At 48.2% G+C, this 18,386-nt stretch overlaps 3 protein-coding genes across 3 annotated transcripts; all 3 read right to left on the bottom strand.

Annotated features, from left to right (window-relative positions):
- Positions 1-917: 917 nt before the first annotated feature.
- Positions 918-4,652, bottom strand: E1B28_008005 (uncharacterized protein). Its single transcript, XM_043152788.1, has 13 exons — positions 4,487-4,652; positions 3,742-4,433; positions 3,282-3,682; positions 3,211-3,229; positions 3,059-3,159; positions 2,826-2,990; positions 2,450-2,767; positions 2,350-2,384; positions 2,110-2,289; positions 1,981-2,036; positions 1,869-1,930; positions 1,170-1,811; positions 918-1,111 (listed from the first exon to the last, which is right to left on the bottom strand). The coding sequence occupies exons 3-13, from the start codon at positions 3,300-3,302 to the stop codon at positions 1,043-1,045; spliced, it is 1,668 nt and encodes a 555-aa protein (XP_043010875.1). The 5' UTR covers positions 3,303-3,682; positions 3,742-4,433; positions 4,487-4,652; the 3' UTR covers positions 918-1,042.
- A 96-nt stretch (positions 4,653-4,748) lies between these two features.
- On the bottom strand, positions 4,749-15,200 carry E1B28_008006 (uncharacterized protein). Its single transcript, XM_043152789.1, has 10 exons — positions 14,987-15,200; positions 14,792-14,913; positions 14,443-14,735; positions 13,230-14,388; positions 11,288-13,175; positions 11,155-11,229; positions 8,449-11,100; positions 6,478-8,389; positions 5,001-6,419; positions 4,749-4,937 (listed from the first exon to the last, which is right to left on the bottom strand). Exons 3-10 carry the CDS (start codon positions 14,714-14,716, stop codon positions 4,921-4,923), a joined length of 9,396 nt encoding a protein of 3,131 aa, XP_043010876.1. The 5' UTR covers positions 14,717-14,735; positions 14,792-14,913; positions 14,987-15,200; the 3' UTR covers positions 4,749-4,920.
- A 1,796-nt stretch (positions 15,201-16,996) lies between these two features.
- On the bottom strand, positions 16,997-17,483 carry E1B28_008007 (uncharacterized protein; the record flags this gene model as incomplete). The annotated part of the gene is made up of 3 exons (XM_043152790.1): positions 16,997-17,037; positions 17,105-17,148; positions 17,209-17,483. 3 exons carry the CDS (start codon positions 17,481-17,483, stop codon positions 16,997-16,999), a joined length of 360 nt encoding a protein of 119 aa, XP_043010877.1.
- Between the last annotated feature and the right edge of the window lie 903 nt (positions 17,484-18,386).

Below are 18,386 nucleotides of genomic sequence, written 5' to 3' on the forward strand. Positions count from 1 at the left end.
AGAATTCTGGTACCGAACACAAGAGACACACGGATGATTTGGGTAACAGCGAGTGTGTAAGCGGTTCGATGGTGGTTGTTTGGGAACAAGAAGTTGGCGTTTGGTAAGCGCGCGCCGCATGATATGTACAGTGAAAGGCTTATATTACGGTTTACCTGGTCCGACTCGAATCTCCACTCTACTCGACGAAGGATTATACACTAGAATCAAAGTTTTTACGGGAGGAAAATAACAGATGTCTCATCGCTGCCACTCACCTCGGATACTCTTAGTAAGTGAACCTTGAGAAGTTGACGTTGAGATCTTGGCCCTGAGTACTCCGATTGCAATCCAGTTTCACGAGCGATTCCTAAACGTTATCAGGAATACAGTCGTTCTCCGCATGTCGCAAATAGCCTCAAGAGGGACACTTGGGCGCCGGTAGTTGTACTTATCAAAGTCATTGAATGGGTCTTCATTATTTGCGGATTACCGAGCTAGAGCACAAAATCCTATCGTTTTGGTCATTTAAAACAAAGTTTTTTGCGTGGTTTTTAAATTCGACACACCCACCGAGGTATCCTTGAAATTGACCGACGTCCCGAGTCATCAACTAGTATATCTCTCAAACCACTTCCTGTCTCTACTCAATACGAGCTCTTCAAAAGGCCAGCATTCTTGCTGAGTAGATGTTTCTGTGTCTGTTCACCAGTTGAGAAGACGGAGCGATAAGATAGTAACGAGCCGGAATTTACAAAAGGATGTCGAAAAATATTCAAAAGCAGAAGAGATTCAATGGAATCGCGGGCAAGGGTAAACCGTAGCCTGCACGAAGATGGGGTGTGCGAGGAAAAGGCATAGGGACAGCACCGCCACGTCATATAGCCGACGCTTGCGCCCACAACCACCCATAACTAAATTTTGCACAGGTTCCGTACCAGCAATCCCGCGAAAAGTATTCCGTTAAATATTATACGGATCCAGGTGAGTAAATTATATACATAAATCTGTGTGATATGGGGTCCGATATTCTCTGGCAGATGCAAGAAAAAAAAGTAAATTATTAATTAACGAAAATCCGCGTAAAGTATTCCTTCACACCGGAGCTACCCCGTACCACGGCTCCAATATACTAAAAAAGAAAGAGAATCAGCGAGAAGAACGTATGAAGTTGTATACGAGTAACCTACCCCATCCGGTCTGACGACAACAACGATCGCTTCATCCCGCTTAACCTTGTAGTGCTCGTGAGCGTAACCCTCGCCATCTACGAGCACCGAACCATCCTCGGCAAGGGACAAAAGTTCAGCACACTGCGGGTAGATAGCGACACTCTTGACGGATCCTCGCGGGTACGAATCCACCAAGCCATCAACCTCCTCTTTGAGCCTGGATACCAACGAAGGCGACGGCTCCGGCTCGAAGACGATGACGGTATGAGAAACCACATCCAGAACATCAAACAAATCAATCTTCCCCTCCTTCCCCGGTACAACCAAGCCCGGCGCATTCGGTGCCCTATCACCAGCATGCGCAGTCTCATCTAGCCCTGAACGATACGGATCAACAGGTTCATCTGAATCCGTGTATCGTTCATCGACAAGAATCGGACTTCCGCGATAATTAATCCCAAGTTGTCGGATCTCCCATCCACGAACCCAACCTAGCTCTCCCACAGCATTCCGAGTTTTGTTAAACGTCTTGTGCATGATATCCGTAGTCTTGTTGAGCATCGAAGCGATAACTGGGATTCGCTCTGTCGTGTAAGTATCAAGCAGGTTCATCGGAGCGAGACCTTTCTGAACCAGAGCGAGTTTCCATCCGAGGTTAACCTTGAGAAAATACGAGTCAATGACGGGGCAAAGGCATTTGAGAAGGGTGAGACAAACCGAATCTTGAATACCAGAATTAAGGCCTTGTCCACCGGTCGGACTATGTACATGGCCAGCATCTGATACAACACATCAGTTCACTGACAAAGGAAAGCCTAACCATACATACCTCCAGTGACGAAAACCCGGCCCTCACCAAACTTGTCTGCCATACGTACGTTGGCTCTGAGATAAAAGAAACCATGAGAGGCTTATTCAATGCGAAAAGGAGACAAAAAAAGCGAAAACTTAAACTTACCGCCAGGCAGCCGACGCCTTCAACTCTCCAAACTGGATGTTCTTCTTCCCAATGATGTCGTAGAACACTTGAACAAGATGACCACGATCGCTCGCTGCCTTTTGAATGTCGACATTCACACCCCCGAGTGCGAACCATCCAAAATCTTTGCCATTCCTCTCATACGGACGTAGAGCCAGCCTAGGTAAGAGGTGGAGATTATTCAGTTCAATATGCAATGAAGGTATGGGATACACTAACATCTTATCACCCATAGAACCCCAAGATTTCGAATGCTGTGACATCCATTGAACCACGTGAGAAACAAAAAGACCAGAGAAAAAGAACTGAAAATTCTCACAGAAGGATCGTAGCCCTTCGTGATCTCGATATCCCCGATAGCCAGCTCGTTTTCAGAATAAGTTTCCCCCAGGAATGTCAGACCAAGCTTCTTGCGCACTGTGCTATGCGCTCCGTCAGCTCCTACGACGAAGTCGAAATTGGTGACCTCGGTCTCGTCACTCTTGCTCTTGTAGAGGTGCGCTACCACATCATCCCCGTGCTGCTCAAACGTGGTGAGCTCAGTTGAAAATTCAACACGAGTTCCAGGGTATTCCTTCTCTATGAGCTCGATTAGGAACGCTTGATGTTCATCTTGTCCAAAAGAGGTGGCGTTGATCTGGACAATAACATCATTCTTCCATTCGAGAGGAAGGAACCTAGAGCTGAGTACTTACACGATAATATTGAGACTTCCCCTCTAACTCCTCAACAAGGGGAATTTCCTTGACTGGTTTGTCGCCTTCGGGAGATGTGTACATACGGAAGCCTAGTATCGTGGTGCACTTGGCCTCAACTTGAGGAAGAATTTGAAGGAATTTGTACATTTCTAGAGTTCGCGGCTATGACAAGTTGGAGAGCAATCATCAGCTTCGTCTAAATATTGCTGAGGAAGAGAAGATATATTGACCATTAAACCTGCTCCCCGTTGCCCGACAAAAGGGGCGTCATTCTTTTCGATGATCCTTACAGGAACGCCATTTCGGAGCAGTGTCAAGGCTAATACGAGACCTCAACATGAATGTCAGACACTTGCCCAGTGATGTGAGAGGGAGTAGTTACCTGCCGGCCCTGAACCGACCTGTCATACCATTAACATCGTATGGAACGGTGGTTGAGCGCGAGATACTCACAATTAAAACAGAAGGGCCCATATTTCTGAAAGTAGAGTTAGATCTGCGAATATAGGTGTACCACAAGTGCCCGTTTTTGTATCAACCCTTGGCGGATAATTATGGCTACTCTCCAGCGGGATCTTCGCAGTTGAAGTGACTCGAGTACACAGCATTGCTCTAGGATTCAAAGAAGGGCCCATCGTTTGAATCGGGATTGCGAGTCATCCAGGAGGATCTTCAACATCCGAGTTAACCGTTTCCGATATTGCCCGAAAGACGGTTGATTAATTTGAACTCGAGTACATAATAGCCGTTGCTTCCACAATCTCTCGTGATTTCGATCGGTATTGTGAGCCCGTGTGTCAACGAATCGCAGTAGATTATGCGTTATGGCTCATCTACTGGAGCACGACCTGAACCTGAGAATATCAATATGTCATAACGAGAAGACGAAATTGAGAAAATCGGAAGCACTCGCCTTCATAACGAATGGAAGCAGATCTGAACAAACGCTTGCTGACGATACGCGATTACTTCGACCAGCCAAATAGGCAACAAGGGAGAGTGTAGCCCGGTTTCATGTAATCAGAGGGGTGAAAGGGGGCGATGTTGGTTTCAAAAAGAATAGTTGTTGCGATCCGAACCTTCCGGGACATCTCCGCTACAGACCCAAACTTTTCTCAGAATGTACGACGTATCTCCGCAGCAGCTTTCTATCAGTACGCAGGGCGGTACAACATAGGTCTGAACCATTTTCCCATCCCTTAGTAAATGGTCGAAATAGGCGATTTTTGAGGTACTTGTCCACCATGGTTCTGTGGAAGAGCCAGCTGTTGACTGAAGCTGGATACATGGACAAATCCCAAAAACCAGTAGCAGCGTACGGTTCTTGTGCTTTTGTTGATGCCGTGCGCCGAGTGGGCTTGGAAGTTTTCCGCAGGCGGCCGAGGGGTACGGTGTATGAGGTGAATCTTTGAGTTGAGGATGGGCGGGGTAAGTATGTGGAATGTGATTTGCTGTGGTGTTCGTGTTACTCCCGATGCTGACGACCGTGATACAATATAGTCGAAGAGGTGAAGGCCGTAAGGTTGGAATAGATGTGGATCATCCGTATTGGCTTCAAGTCGTGTCTTGTTCTCGTAGTCATGTTCATACCCAATACTTACTTCTCTTCGCACAAATATCAATATTGTAGCGATCTATGATGCGGGAGGTCAACGCACATTGTGACTTCTCTTCCCCTGCACTCCACATCCCAAGGACACTACGAATTTCCAAGACTCCGGAATATCATTTTCTCGTTACCACGAGCCTCGAGGTTCAGGAATGTGGTTGATCGGTCGAAATAGTGGCACTTGCTGTACATGATCATGGAAGAAGAGGTCATCATGATTCTCGACAGTCGCGCGGCACGCTTCGTCCGTTCCCAAATTAGATGACAAGACGAAAGGCAGAGCGCTGCCAGCTCAAGTATCTCGAACCAAACGGCAAACTCAAATTTACTTTATGGTACTTTGTAAAGAGTCGAGGTAACACACGGCCAGTGCGCCAGCTTTTTCGAAAACGGAAATATACTAAAATGATGCAATAACTAGAGAAAATTATACACGTCGTTGACTGTTTCAATAACTGATATGCAGGATACAACGCTACTCAGCTAGTCCTCGGTTGAATCTGGAGGTTAGAAAAGACAGTTAACGCCCGAGTAAGGCACCCTCCATTACGAAGAGCACTCACCAAAGTCACTTTTGCGAAGCAGCCTTCCATGCAAGAGCTTCCCTAGATGCGTAGGCTCAAATGTAATTCCCCTTCGCCTGAACCCAGTCAAAGCCTTCAAATAAGGTACCGGACTCTTCTCAAACTTGCACCTCAACGCTAACTGACCAACTCGATTTTCAGGTTTCACAAATCCATCCTGTTCGATTTCCATCTCGTGGTGTTGATCCTCTGGGGTAGAGAGCCCTAGGAAGCTACTAGTACGAAGATACGCCTCGTAGTCGGAAAAGTACAGTTGACCTGCACAGAGATTAAGGTGATCGATCGTCTCTTGGTTCGGCGTTGGCCAGTCATCCGCAGGTGAGGTAGAAGGGATGGTGTATAACTGAAGGTCATCGGTGGGCTTCACGGACTGGATAGTTCTTGGCGTGTACAGATGAAGTCGTACGCCATCACTTTGACGAATCGCTGGGAGTAGTTGATTGACTTCATGTGAACTCAGAATCACTATGGAGGAGCTATGGCAGCTGGTCAACACCCAGTTTAATGGCCGCAGATAGTCGCAAGTTGAACTACTCGAGGTTGACCGAATAGTTTTCAAGAAATCTCGGGTGGCTAATAGTAGGGTTTTCGATAGGTTCCAAGTGAGTTGATTTGTTGAAGTGAGGTTCTCTACCAGGGTTATCGTCATGGTTTGCGCTTCAGATTTTTTGCTTTTCTTCCGACCGGTCTTCTTCTTGGCTTTCGGAGAGGTAGTAGGTGCGGTGATGAGGGGCTGGAGAGGAACGGTGCTGCTGCGAATGCAGGCAACACCATCTCGAACGGCGACAAACGCTGGGCCAAAAGCTTCTGATAGCGTGAGTATATCTTCAAATCCCGACTGCACAAACAGCTCAACGTGTTGGTGAAGGACATGTTCAGCGGCTTGTGCCCTGGGAGGTCTTTGGAGTTGCGCTTCTCTTTCGATCTCGTGGTTAACCTCTCGTTCCTGTTCCTCTGCCAAACGAGGGTCAAGGACAGAGGTTACACCCAGCCTCTCGCAATGCGCCCGAATCTCTGGAATCTTTCGAGCCTTGTCCACCAATTCACCATTCGCTAAATTCGGAGAACATCCGTACATGTCTTGGAGAGTGCGTGCCTCCGGTTGTGACCAGGTAGAGCTGAGAGCCTCGACAGCTGCAGATGGTCCTTGTGCAGCCGATACAGCTTTCCACCCTTCATTGCGACTATGAAAGTCGGCGCCTTGTTGAAGCCAGTGCGGAACCTGACGCTCAATTTCCGCACACGTTTCGAGCATCGCCCATATCAAAACATCACGACTGTTAATCTTGGAAGAGGGGTCAAGTTTGTTACTTCGCTTGCGGATGGCAGTGTCGATATCTGGAGGTGCCATGAACATTACCGATTGCCCATGTCCTAATTTGCGCATACGCATGCAACCTATAGTGTCGGTAAGTATATCGGTGATTTATTGGCCATTGTAAAGAAACCAACCCACCTTGTGCTAGCCTATCCTTCGTAACCTTGGGACCAAGTGTAACGCAAGCCTTCCACGTAGTGGGAAGTTTCAGATCTGTACCACGCGTATGTGCGTCGTCCAGATACACCAAGCAGTCATCAAGCCGTTGGTGAAATGGAGACATGGAGAGGATCTCTGTTGAGCCATCTCGAGTCATAACTTCCAACTCGTCGCTCCCGTTGAAAAAGACAGCTGCCAAGGCATCTGGTCTCCGAGAAAGCCAGTATTGAGCCACTTGAATATTGGTCATCTCCAGGATCTGTGCTCCGACATCAAGTAATACCCGAATGTCACATCCCTCGGTTTCGTCCACAATGGCATCAATGATTTGGCCTCCTGATAGATTCTGAGAGGAAGGAGACATGTACCAGTCGTTTTCTGGTCGAGAAAGAAGGACTAGCATGCTGGCGTTGGTACTGATTCGCTCTGGGGTATCCTCTTGACTAATTGATGTCGGCAAAAGGTACCGGTTTTCGTTCGTTCCACTAAATCCAGTCGTAATCTGCTTTTTTCGGCAGGCCAAATCCCATCCACTAGTGGCAAGCTTTTGAGGGAACTCTTTCATGGCTTTTGGGAAAACGACGTTGGACAAGTAGAAGTCGATACATGCGTGGTTGTGTCGGAAAATAGGAAAGAGGTGGCCTTGTCGTTGCTCGGAATCCTTGAGATTTACACCAGCGATGCTTCGAAGTCCCTCTGGAATGTTTGCGAAGCGCACCCAATGATCATACTCTAGCTCCGGATTATCGAGCTTGAATAGAAGCTGGAAACAGGTGTCCAACTCTGCTTGCGATAGACCGCCATAGAGATAACTCAGGCACGTCAGAACGATCGCGACATCCGGATGCCCAAATTCCGCTCTCAACGACGGGATATCTTTTGCTCGGTATGGTACCGCCAAAAGTGATCTCGAAAGATCCAAACCAAAATCTACCCTCCACCGCCGCTCTTTCAACGTATAAACCAAAATACCGTGCCCAAACAATCCCTTCAAGAGCAGAAGATCGTTCCAAAAGGCGGGATCGGAACACTGATTCTTCAAAACTTCCATATCTTCTGTAACTAATACCTCATTCATGATGAAAGATTTGGCAATTTCTCGAATGCGCAGCGGAAAGCGTTCAACGTAAAAGCTCGCAGCTCCCTCCATCACCCTTCTGAGCATTTCTGAGATCAACTGGGCTCCAGCTTCGGCCTGAAGGATACGGATGGAAGGGAAACGGTTTCCCAAAGAGTCTCCAACCTCTATCCCTGACGGGAACGAGTCTCGAATCGAGGGAGCGCATTTTCTGAGAAGCGAAAGAACCTGTTGTATCAAAGTCCACCGATCTGAACCGTTCTCCACCATCTGCTGATTCCCGATAGTATATACCAACTGATATCGGGTGTGTAGTATTTCATCGCTCTCATCCAAAAGATCTCGACTATATTGATCGAGCCATAATTGCGTCTCGACCAGGGATTTGGATACGGCCTCGCGCTCTACAAGTCGATGAATAGCCATCAACTTGAACGAGAGAATATGCTCTGGCTGGGCAACCAGAATCGACTGAGCATTCATCGCATACCGAAACAGTTCCCGGATCTGCTCGGCTTCCTCCATTCCAACTTTCATTGCTCTCGAGAAGGGGAGGTATAGGATCTGCCTGTTGGTCAAACCGCCGAGTCGCTGACGGAGCAGCGAAAACATTTGTCCTGCAAGAGATTTCAGCACAATGACTCGAACCAACTTCTTTCTGTTTGCAAGAGTCGCAGCAGCCATCGGAACGATGACAGATGATTTTCCCTCTCCCATGTTGAGTTGAAGAAGGGTGTTTTGGTCAGCTGATGGGGAAATCATCTCTTGGGCCACGGTGAGTTGGACGCGTCTGGCAAGGAAATCACTGTCCGCCTACATAATAAATCATGGCGGTGAGAACCATATCAATACACCTTCAGTGAATGCCGTACCTGAAGCAATAACCAATCAGAATTCTCAGTCTTTATGACGCTAGGGTCAATTTCAGCCTCTTTCCGAAGGTCGTCGTACTTCTCCAGTCGGGCTAGCCGCAGCAGTCTTCGCGACCTTTGATAAACAAGTAAACTTCGCGCCAAGTGTCGTAAAATGCCCATCCACTGTGCGGATAGGCTGGAAGAGCGTATCGAGGCAAGGCTTTCAAGAAGTGACCGAAGCTCGAGGTGAGGCCATAAGCCGGCTTGGTACATTACCGCACTTTGCGCGGTCGGACCGAGCGACTTCTGGATGTTTCTTATCATTTGGCACAAATGAGTTTCACATTCTGCTTGGTAAGCATAAAGCCCTGCGCGGTCCTCGTAAGACACGGAAGTTGCTGTATGTTGTCGTGATTGAGCCTGAAGAGCATTTAAACTTTTATTGAGATCGTCAGCGTAGATGTTGCTGATGGATCCCATGCGGACCTGCAGCCTGTTGACAAGGGTATGTAAATCATGGTAATCGGGTTCGGTCTCGGTGGGAGCCTGGTGACACGGAGAACAAGTAAGTGGGGATGGTCGTATAGGGGGGAGCTCTAGCACAGGGCAGCTTGGGATTGTTCGGAAAAGCTCGTCAAGCGAGACAAAGGACAGGCTTTCACTATGTATGGGGATTTGTGTACCGCGGTTTCGATCAAAGCTGTAAGGAGCACCCAGACGTCGAACCGGTTCGCTGGTTCGGAGAGAATCTAACACAGCCTGCACACTATCGAGGTGAGTCGAGAGCTTGTGATTGTGATACCATTCCGTAAAAAGAGGTTTCAATTCACCAAGGCAACGGCTGATGTCGAGGACCCGGAAAGAATGGGGCATGGGAGTTAGCCGTGTGCACGGCCACTGGGCTATGGCATGATCAGTCATCTGCACTGCTTCGCTTTCTAGGTATTGGCGATAACACTCCTTGCGCCGCTGTTTCAAATGATCATCTGTCTCTGGAACCTCCTCAGCATAGTCCTCACTTCTGAATGGGTTGCTACATTCCCGGACAGTTTCCAGTACAAGATCTCTGTTCGGTTCAAAGCCTGCAGATAGGGGAAAGTTCTGCCATGAGGGAGGCGGATGCTGGGAAAATAACTTGTGGTTAACTGCGAATGCGAGCAAAGTTGGAACAAGGGCGTTTGTATCGGATTGTGTTTGCATGTACCCTATTGCGCATAGGGTAAATAATACCTGATACATGTTTGTACCATTTTGTCGTAGTAAATCATAAAGATGCATCCATGTCTCTGAGAGTGGTTTCTCCATCCAATAACGGCAATATGAAACATTCGGGAGACTACCACCGGCATCGGGACCTGAAATGACGGGCCACCGTTTGAGGAATTCTTCTTTGAGAGAACATGTAGTAGAGAGCTGCGATGGCCATGATGCGATCAAGGATGAATTCGAAAACACTAGATTTTCGGGACACGACTTGTCACCAGACTTGAAATCTCTGGAAGGATAGTGGTGATCCAAAGGTTCAGGTAACATATGGAATTCAGGTGGGTAATAACACGAGTTCCGAAGGGCTGCTCGCTCAGTCAGAGCTTCAAACTTGAAATTTGACTCCTCCTGTTCGCCGTAGAGAGACTCTTTATCCCCAAACAACTTGAGCTTCAGTGCGAAGGCAAGGATATCTTGAGCGCATCGGCGGAAGGTGTCATTCTGAGACAGAAACGACAAGGCCTTCCACTCGACGGTCTGCATGGACCGAAGATGCTCAGGATAATATCTTCGTTTCGGCGACAAATCCCCGAGTTGTTGGAGAAGATGTTGAGACTCCAAGTCTAGTTGAATAAAGGACCGACAGCTGGCCGACCGCAGCTCATGCAATGCTTCTTCAGTGCCCCTGCGGCCTGTCAACGGGTCCGGAAGACAATGAGATGTGATCGCAGTGAGATAGGTCGTGTAGAGTTTCGCATGGATACCAGAATTTTCCACGATGCGACCAAGAATGTCATCAATCACATATCTATAATACGAGACCCGACGTCGAGAACCAGTATCAATGGTGACTAATGTATGGTGGCCGTTCGGTGAAAAAGAGATGTCGCCAATGGGAACCAACAGTTCCCGCTTTGTACTGCATGTTCTATCTCGCAACACAAGTCGGCTTTGCAACCCAACCATAATTCCCGCAGATTGATTGTCATCGACCATCATATCGGGCAGGGTCAGGCAGGTCAATTGACCGTCCAGATTCAGTTGGAAAGCAAGGCGGTATCGAGGAACATCAATGGTCAATGTCAGTGTTTCCATCGAACACGAGATAGTCAGAAATTTGCTCGACTCAAAGCCATGTAGGCGAGCGGCAATCATGACAGCAGTGGGGCTACAAGGGTCAATGAGCCGAATGATTCCAGATGATGACTCTCGCCAGAGGAAGGGTTTGGGATTTAAGAATTCGAGGTGCCAATTGATGGATGAAGGTACCCATAGGGAGGACAACGGACGAAGCTCAATGACACCTTCATCCAGATCAAGCCAATGCGCATAATCATCGACGAGGAACTGAGGTAGATCGCCGAACAACTCCGTATGGGGTATTACCTCGAACTGTCGGTTGGTCTTACGGCATTTGGCTTTAATGACAAGCTTATTGGTGTCAGGCGAAAGATTGAAAAAGATCTGTAGAAGCTGGTTACCCCAATAAGTCACGTGGTGAAATGGGGTGCTACGTACCTGGTACCCAGAAACAAAGGTCTTCGTCACAAACTGTGCACCAAACTCGTCTGATGGAACGGCATCAAGAACGGCCTGTAAGATTGGGTTATTATGGTAAGAAGGCGAAATAATGTAAAACGGAAGGGCTCACCTGCCCCAATATCCTCGAGTACGTGGGGTGGGACATTATTTCAAAAGGTAATCGGCCAAGACGTTTACCATCAATCAAAAGCAGACTCTCAAGCATGTTGAAGGCGATTTCGTGGGAGCTACTTTTCGAACATAACCAGCGATCATTAGGTGCAGATTGCTGAACCCAATGAGTTTTCGGATTGTACGCGGGCCAGTATTCGAGGATAGCTTGGTTGAAAGGTGTACGGCTACCATTCGCGATGATTGAAGCGAGATATGGTTCAAAAGAATGGCGTAGCCGCCTATCAAGGGTAAATAGCCTGGCCTTCGAGGAATTTGTTGTCGCCAACTCTGCTGGCATGTTGTCTCGCAAAATCAAACCGGCTTCCACCATGAGCGCCACGTCGTAACGCGGTGAGTCTAGGTCACCGGCGCTCCTGCAAGCGGCCGCCATCTCGCATAGGCGAAGTTGAAGGTCTGAGGCTTGTGATGTGTTACTCGCCTTTTGGAGCTTTCCGTACACTTCTTTCATCCATCCATGAGCGATTCGCACGGAATCTTTTAAGTTTGAATGTAAAACTGTGCGACCTTCCTCATGATCATCTCCACACCAGATTAAAACGCGGTGTGTCAGCAGGGTGATAGTTCGCATCGATGCAACTTCGGACCAGTTAGCTTGAATACTATCTTTCAGATCCTTCAGCTCGTCAAGCAGTCTCGACTGAAAGACAGGATCATAAAGTTCCCGATGCCACTCCCAGTGGTCATCACGTGACAACGGTCCCATCTGAAGAACCGTTTGGGCGATTAACATCTCGACGGCGTCCTGCGAAAAAGTCAAGATCCGCGCGCGTAATTCTCTTAGTAGGTTAAGCCATTGAAGTCGAGCCCCTGCCCGAAGCGAACAAAACGAAATGTATTCATGTAACGTGAGATCCCGAGAGCACTCAGATTGTTTGGCGAGAACCTCATTTGACGTATGTGCGGTCGAATCGACAGCGTACTGAAGGTTGGAGTAAGGCCCTGGTGGTAACAGGAAAGTGCAATCGCTGGAGATTGTGACTCCAGCGAAAGGCTGCGATATCCAGACTGCATCTGAGGTGTCAAATAGTCGAAGCTCTAGGCCATTCTTGAGACAAACTTGGCCTTCAGTGTTCGGTATTCCGACGCTTTTATAGTGTGTTCTGCCCCAGGATTTGGTGGTGGACGCTAACATAAGACGCCTGGATTGAAAGGATGACATGAACGAGGAGAGCCCGGAATAGTTTTGTAACTCGACTTTTGCATCGGGGGCAGAGCTTTCTTCGCGAAGAGCAACTGGAGTAAAGACGTCGTGCAACAAGAAGTATGTCGTATCCCGCCATATGCTGAATACCACGGGAGGGGCTAATTCAAAGACGGTTCCTTTGGCCTCAGAATCGTCAGAGGGAAGCGGCCATTCCAAAACCCGGATTTCCATGGAGGACATCTCCTTCTCTAGCTTGCACTTTGGGCACTTTTTCTTCTTATGTATCCGCCGACCACTCACATTGAAGCTCTCTTTATGCGACTGTGAGGCGGCCTGTCGTTCGAGGTTTCGGTGATGCTCGTTTTTTTTGTTGAGCTCCTCAACTTTTTCCTGACGGTCGAGCTCTGCTTTCTGTTCGATAAGCTGCCTGAGGGATTGGTGTTCTGATGAAGAGTTGAAAAAGGCGACAGGAAAGGTGGTGGAAGTGCAGCGTGGAGAAAAAATCGAGGGAAGGGAGACGGTGGCATTGTCTTGACGTTTGCGCAAGTATTGGAGCGCAGTCTTCAGTCGATCAATTGATTGAGCTCGACGTAAGAGTAATGGTGTAAAGATGCCCCCCTTAATTTCGGGAGAGTAGCGAAGGACTAGATCACAATGAGACGTACAAAGTTTATCCAATCTAGCGAAAAAAAAATCAGAGCATGGCTATTGTAGTAGAGCGGAGGCGACATACCCAATCCAGAGTTCCAAGAGCGTCAGAAACATAACGGACATTTCCTCCGGATTCCCTTGATACCGGGATCTTGCCTCCTTCGAATATATGTTTATCCACTCTGAGATAGTAGAGCATCCCTTCTCAAAATCACGCGAGGTAGAACAACTCCAGACCCAGACATCGATATCATCCTCTATCGCACGCTCGAAATCGTACAACGCTAGCTCTCTCAACTTCTCCAAGGCCTCCGTGAAGGCTGTTGTGTTGTACTGGTGCAAAGTCTTGAGCCGTGGATGCTCATTGGGGTGAAAGGGGGAAGGGGAAGCTTGACGGGTTTTCTTCATCGCACCAGAGATGTAACTCCTGCTCTTCGTAAGCGACAGAGTGGTATCACGTAAGAAATCCAGACTTGCAGGATTCCATCCTTGCAACGAGTTGTTTGCGTATTGTTCTTGCACTACTTCCCAACGTTTCTGTAGTAACGCCTGCGCAAATTTTCCGGCATCGAGTACCCCGGACTGTAAGAAAGATGGAGCAGTATCGCGAATCTTGTACAGACGTCGAGCAAGTTTCTTGTGCATGACCGAGATCAAATCGCTGTCCAACTCCGCTTCAACTGCTTTTCGAAGGAGCTTCGACATTAAGAATGTCATGAAGGACTTGTATAACGCATGAGAGCCATTAGTGGGATCTCGGAGCGACGTTTGAAGCGCAACTCGGATGACCAGCCATAGCGGCGAACGACGCCACGGAAGGAGGGTGTTATCCCAAAGAATATCATCCGCAATGCGTTTGGCGATTCGCGGTACGTCTTCAGGGGATCCCATACCCCGAAGAATCCCGGTGAGCAGTTCGGTAATATAGCGAGGATGAGGGGTGTCCCGAGTTTCGACCACCTGCGATCCAGCTTTGCGAGCTGTGTGCATCGCATCTTCGAATACGTCAACATTCATGTGTGCGAGAAAATTTGCCAATTCGCGTATGAATTGGGGATTGTTCGCCCTATCTGAGCTCACGGAAATGGCAGGTCCAGGGTAGACACAAACCAGTTTTCCGTTGTTGCCCATTACGACCTCGTTGGGTACCGAGACTTCAAAAGATTCGTAGACCGTCCTATCATTCAATTTCCGAATGATGAAGCCGGCGTTCTGAGCACGTATAAGACATGCAGTGACATCTTTCGGAGGAGGAAATTAGTATTGAAAGGGCAGGATAAAAGACGGTAACATACCTCCTGGAGTCATAGCCTTGATGCACTGCTCCATCGCTTCGTTCGTGTAGGATTCGGAGTCATACAGCAACCGGAGACTTTTTAACATTCCAACTGCGCGAACCCAACGAACTCCTCCTTCAAGCGCGAAAAAGTTCTTTCCGAAAGCTAGGGCTGCGTCGTGCACAACTGCACACATGTCATGCTCATTCTTCGCACTCAAGTCATTGGATTGGGGGAGCTTGGGAGGCAAGAAAATGTGATGAATCAAGTAACTCAAGTTGTAGTGCGACATTTTTGACTACCGCCAGTTCCTGATTGAGGACCTAAGTTGAAGTCAAAGCTGTAAAGCGGACATCAACACCCTCACCTTTTATAAGCCCAAACACGCGTCGCAGTATACATGGCACCGATGAAAAATTGCTGAATGATTTCCCGAATAAGAGGGAAATAAGCTTCGATTGTGGACCACCGTGCCAAACATGCTTCTGACTAGTGGAAGAAAGTCAATTTCTTCAGTTTACTGGCAACAGTAAAGCCCTGTTAGGAGCACAACATGACTCACTGCTAAGTCTATCGATGGCCATCGAATCACCACGCTGGCCCGGGGGAAGTGCGTCTGGGCGACTGAGGACAGCTATTCTAGCACGAGTTCTGAGCTAAATGGAGCATAAGAGTGAAGCAGGAGTGAGATCAAGCTACACTGAAGGAGATTTGAAGACAGGTAGAACGAGCACATCGAGGTCGGTTGAAGGGACGTTGCTGGTGGCAGTGCTACTGCAGACCTAACGTTTCAGGTTCTTGCTCCCACGCGGTCCCGGATTCAAGCTCTGGAAAAGAGTATCATATGAACGTCGACGTATCTTCGGCAGTGGTCAATGCTAAATTGAACCGCCGGAGACCTCACTGAGGAGCAGTGAGTATTTCTCAGCCATTATTTGTGGTTTCTGACTAAATAGTTCATTACCAGTTGTTCGTTTCGTACCCATATGAGATCTGTAGTACCTGGTGCGTCTCGCTCGATACTAGGAATACTAGGAGTGCTGCTAACTAAAACTATCAGAGGTACTCAACACTTACTCAACCAACTCAACACCGTGATCGTTAACATGGGCTGAAGATAAAAGCCTTGTAGGTTCCTTTCATCAACGAACGACTACATAACCTTCTCCTTCCACCCACCACTCTACTTTCAAACATCAATCTCGCCGCGAACAGTGAAGCCTATCGACGTCGAATCATATGCGACTACTACGAAGATATCCATACGCGTATCGAGCGCGCTTAGAGTCCTCTGAGACTCTGTTGACTGTCCTCGGTCATTGTTAGAGGTGGAGCATCGCCCTTGCTCAAATTGAACTCGTTTGTGTTGGGATAGAGAGACGAGGCAAAATAATCGGTGGAGATGGATTCTCTGGTTGAGCAGAATATGTTACCTGGGCAGGAACTTGACTTGAGAACGTGGTTGTTAAGACGAGTTTTATCTGGGTGATGCTATGTGTCTCCAGCCAGAAGGGTGAAGGACCAGGATTTGACTCGCGTGGGACGACATGGTCTGGGCAATGCTGCAAGGAATCTTAGTTAGTCAAACTGAGGTGAGCGTTTGCATTCCCCCGGCACGTCGATAATCCACAAACTACCATCCTTGAAGAAATCGATAGCGGAAAGCCTAGCGATTTTGAGCGAAGAATTGGCGAGTGTCAATTTATCGACCTGTCGTCACTATTTCTCTATCACTCGAGTTCATCAATTGAAATCACTGCCGAGAAAGATATCATCTGCCACGGTTGGATATCTTGCACTTCCAGGACGATCGCCAATTTTGCTGAGGATGACTATTCACCATGACGCCTGCAGAGAAAGGACACGGGGTCAAAGACAACTTTTGTTAAACGTACCCGTATGGTCAAGGTGTGTATGAATGTTTGCGAGAGATAGTCAGTCCAACTTATGATGTATACGGACAGTGAGAAAAACTTACCACAACGTAAGTAACGCTGCGTGTATTATCATGCTCACACTGCTAAAGGAGTCGTAGGCTACGACGCACCACATTCCGTTGGAACTTGGATGGAAGTAGCCTGAGAGTCCGAGTCTGAAAATGCCAACCGGCGTCTGATGCGGAACTTTCAACTCGTCGGGGCGGGAAGCAACCGCCTCGAAGTGAATTGGGCATATAAGGGTATATAGAAAATCTGCCCCAACGAGTATTGACAAGAATCGACATCTGAATCTGATCCGCTGCCAACAAGCCTCGTTCTTGGAAGTTGTCAAAACACGTGGTGAGGATTCCATGAGTCAGATAAGTAACGTAAAAAATAAAAGATAACCGGGAATTGTCGAGTCCCTCGGCATGTTGAAACTTGGTGGGTGCGTACTGTAAGGCGCCCTCCCACTCCGTACTCTCACTTGCCCGATATAGGGGTGATTCGCATCATACAGATTTCATTGCAAACATATACAGACACTGAGCCAAAACAACCTAATGGTTCCGATGACACCAAATGGACTTCAATACACCTTCAAAAGAGCCCAATATCAATCCGAAAGCCTTCGTTCGCTGATCAACGGACGCTTAGATGATGACGGGAACACATCCGATGCTAATGAGACCGCCTAAAGACAGAGCATGAATCAGTAAGCAGTCTTGAAGTGGGTCACAACTGAAAACGATGGGGTTTACCGTAGTTGTTGTTGGTACAGTTGACGGTGTTACTTCCATCAGAGCTAAGGAAAGAGGTTATCGTCAATGGTGTCGTTAAGTGAAGAGCTGGCTGGTGAACTAACCAGGCGCCGTTGTTGCTTCCAATGACAGTGATAGGGCTGCAGTTGAGGCCAACGAGGGCATCGAGAGGGCCCAGGACGATCCCGAGCAGACCCAAAAGCAATCCTAAAGGACCCGATTGGACCGTAGATGCCTGTTGGACCTGTTGGCAGCATTGGGTTGAAGTGCCTGTACCTCCACCTCCACCTCCACCTCCACCTCCACCACCTCGCGGGATGGCTGTGGCAGCAGCAAGGGTGGAGACGGCTGAGATGGCGAAGACCTTGGTGAACAACATATCGAGTGAAGTGTTTAGAGAGCTGAACAGACAACTGAAGGGATTGTTCAGTGAGGAATACGGCGTCGCTCGAAGGCCTTTATAGGTTTTCTGGATCGTGATTTATTTCTGCCCACCCTCCTGAATCTGCCTCGTTTTCGAATTACGGCTGGGTGGATGGAACGAGAAATGCCGGAGGGCAAGCTCAGTAACAATGGACTGCATTGTGACCACGGTAAAGTGGCGCTTTCATGTATCACCAAGTCAAGATTTTGAAAGATGTGCCTAAGCTCAAGTGTTGAGAGTGACAGGGTGAATTTTCATTTGAAGCTCGAGGCTCAAATGAGTTTTCGATTGGAGCGGATATGTCGAAAGTGAGTTCAGATGGTGCATGTGGCTGAAACGATAGAACAAAAGGGGCTAGAGATGGAGTTCCATCTGCGGACAATCTGCGGACGAACTGCAGCTCAACATCTTTTCTGCAGAAGATCGCGCCACCCGTATGATAGATTTGTCGCCAATAGATATTCAATGACAACTCGTCAATTCAACGCAAAGGTTGGGGTCCTTGGCATAGAAATTTTCGACTAGGTATTCACCTACGACCCTGCTCGAGTGATTCGAGCAGCGGAGTCGAGAACCATGGGCCGTCAACGACAGAAGCTCATTTGCCCTCCATCCCGGAGCCGTTCTAAAGCCGTTCCACAATGTCCCGTTCTACTTGAATTTGGAAACTCGGAACGATAGGATGCCCGCATGAAGTTACGATGAATGTTTCTCTTGGTCTGTTCGCAGACCCAGCATGTGACTCTCGTTACGTTCATCACAAAGGAGGTCTTGTTCTGAAAAAAAAAACGGCTTCCAAAACCACGGCAGCAGGTACTTTGAGTTCGCCAGTTACGACGTTCAAGCGGAAGTTGATCG

The sequence above is a fragment of the Marasmius oreades genome, chromosome 4, assembly GCF_018924745.1.
Source record: "Marasmius oreades isolate 03SP1 chromosome 4, whole genome shotgun sequence".
In the NCBI taxonomy this organism is placed as follows: Eukaryota; Fungi; Basidiomycota; class Agaricomycetes; order Agaricales; family Marasmiaceae; genus Marasmius; species Marasmius oreades.

What these genes read in the sequence shown, in the direction of transcription:
- E1B28_008005 (XM_043152788.1), bottom strand. Translation starts at nt 3,302, where the DNA reads ATGGGCCCTTCTGTTTTAATT. An exon ending in GGTTCTATGGGTGATAAGAT is followed by an intron (nt 2,290 to 2,349) that starts GTTAGTGTATCC and finishes CCTCTTACCTAG; the next exon opens with GCTGGCTCTACGTCCGTATG. An exon ending in ATTCTGGTATTCAAGATTCG is followed by an intron (nt 1,812 to 1,868) that starts GTTTGTCTCACC and finishes TATTTTCTCAAG; the next exon opens with GTTAACCTCGGATGGAAACT.
- E1B28_008006 (XM_043152789.1), bottom strand. Translation starts at nt 14,716, where the DNA reads ATGTCGCACTACAACTTGAGTTACTTGATTCATCACATTTTCTTGCCT. An exon ending in CAAGGCTATGACTCCAGGAG is followed by an intron (nt 14,389 to 14,442) that starts GTATGTTACCGT and finishes CTCCTCCGAAAG; the next exon opens with ATGTCACTGCATGTCTTATA. An exon ending in CTCTTGGAACTCTGGATTGG is followed by an intron (nt 13,176 to 13,229) that starts GTATGTCGCCTC and finishes TTTTTTCGCTAG; the next exon opens with ATTGGATAAACTTTGTACGT.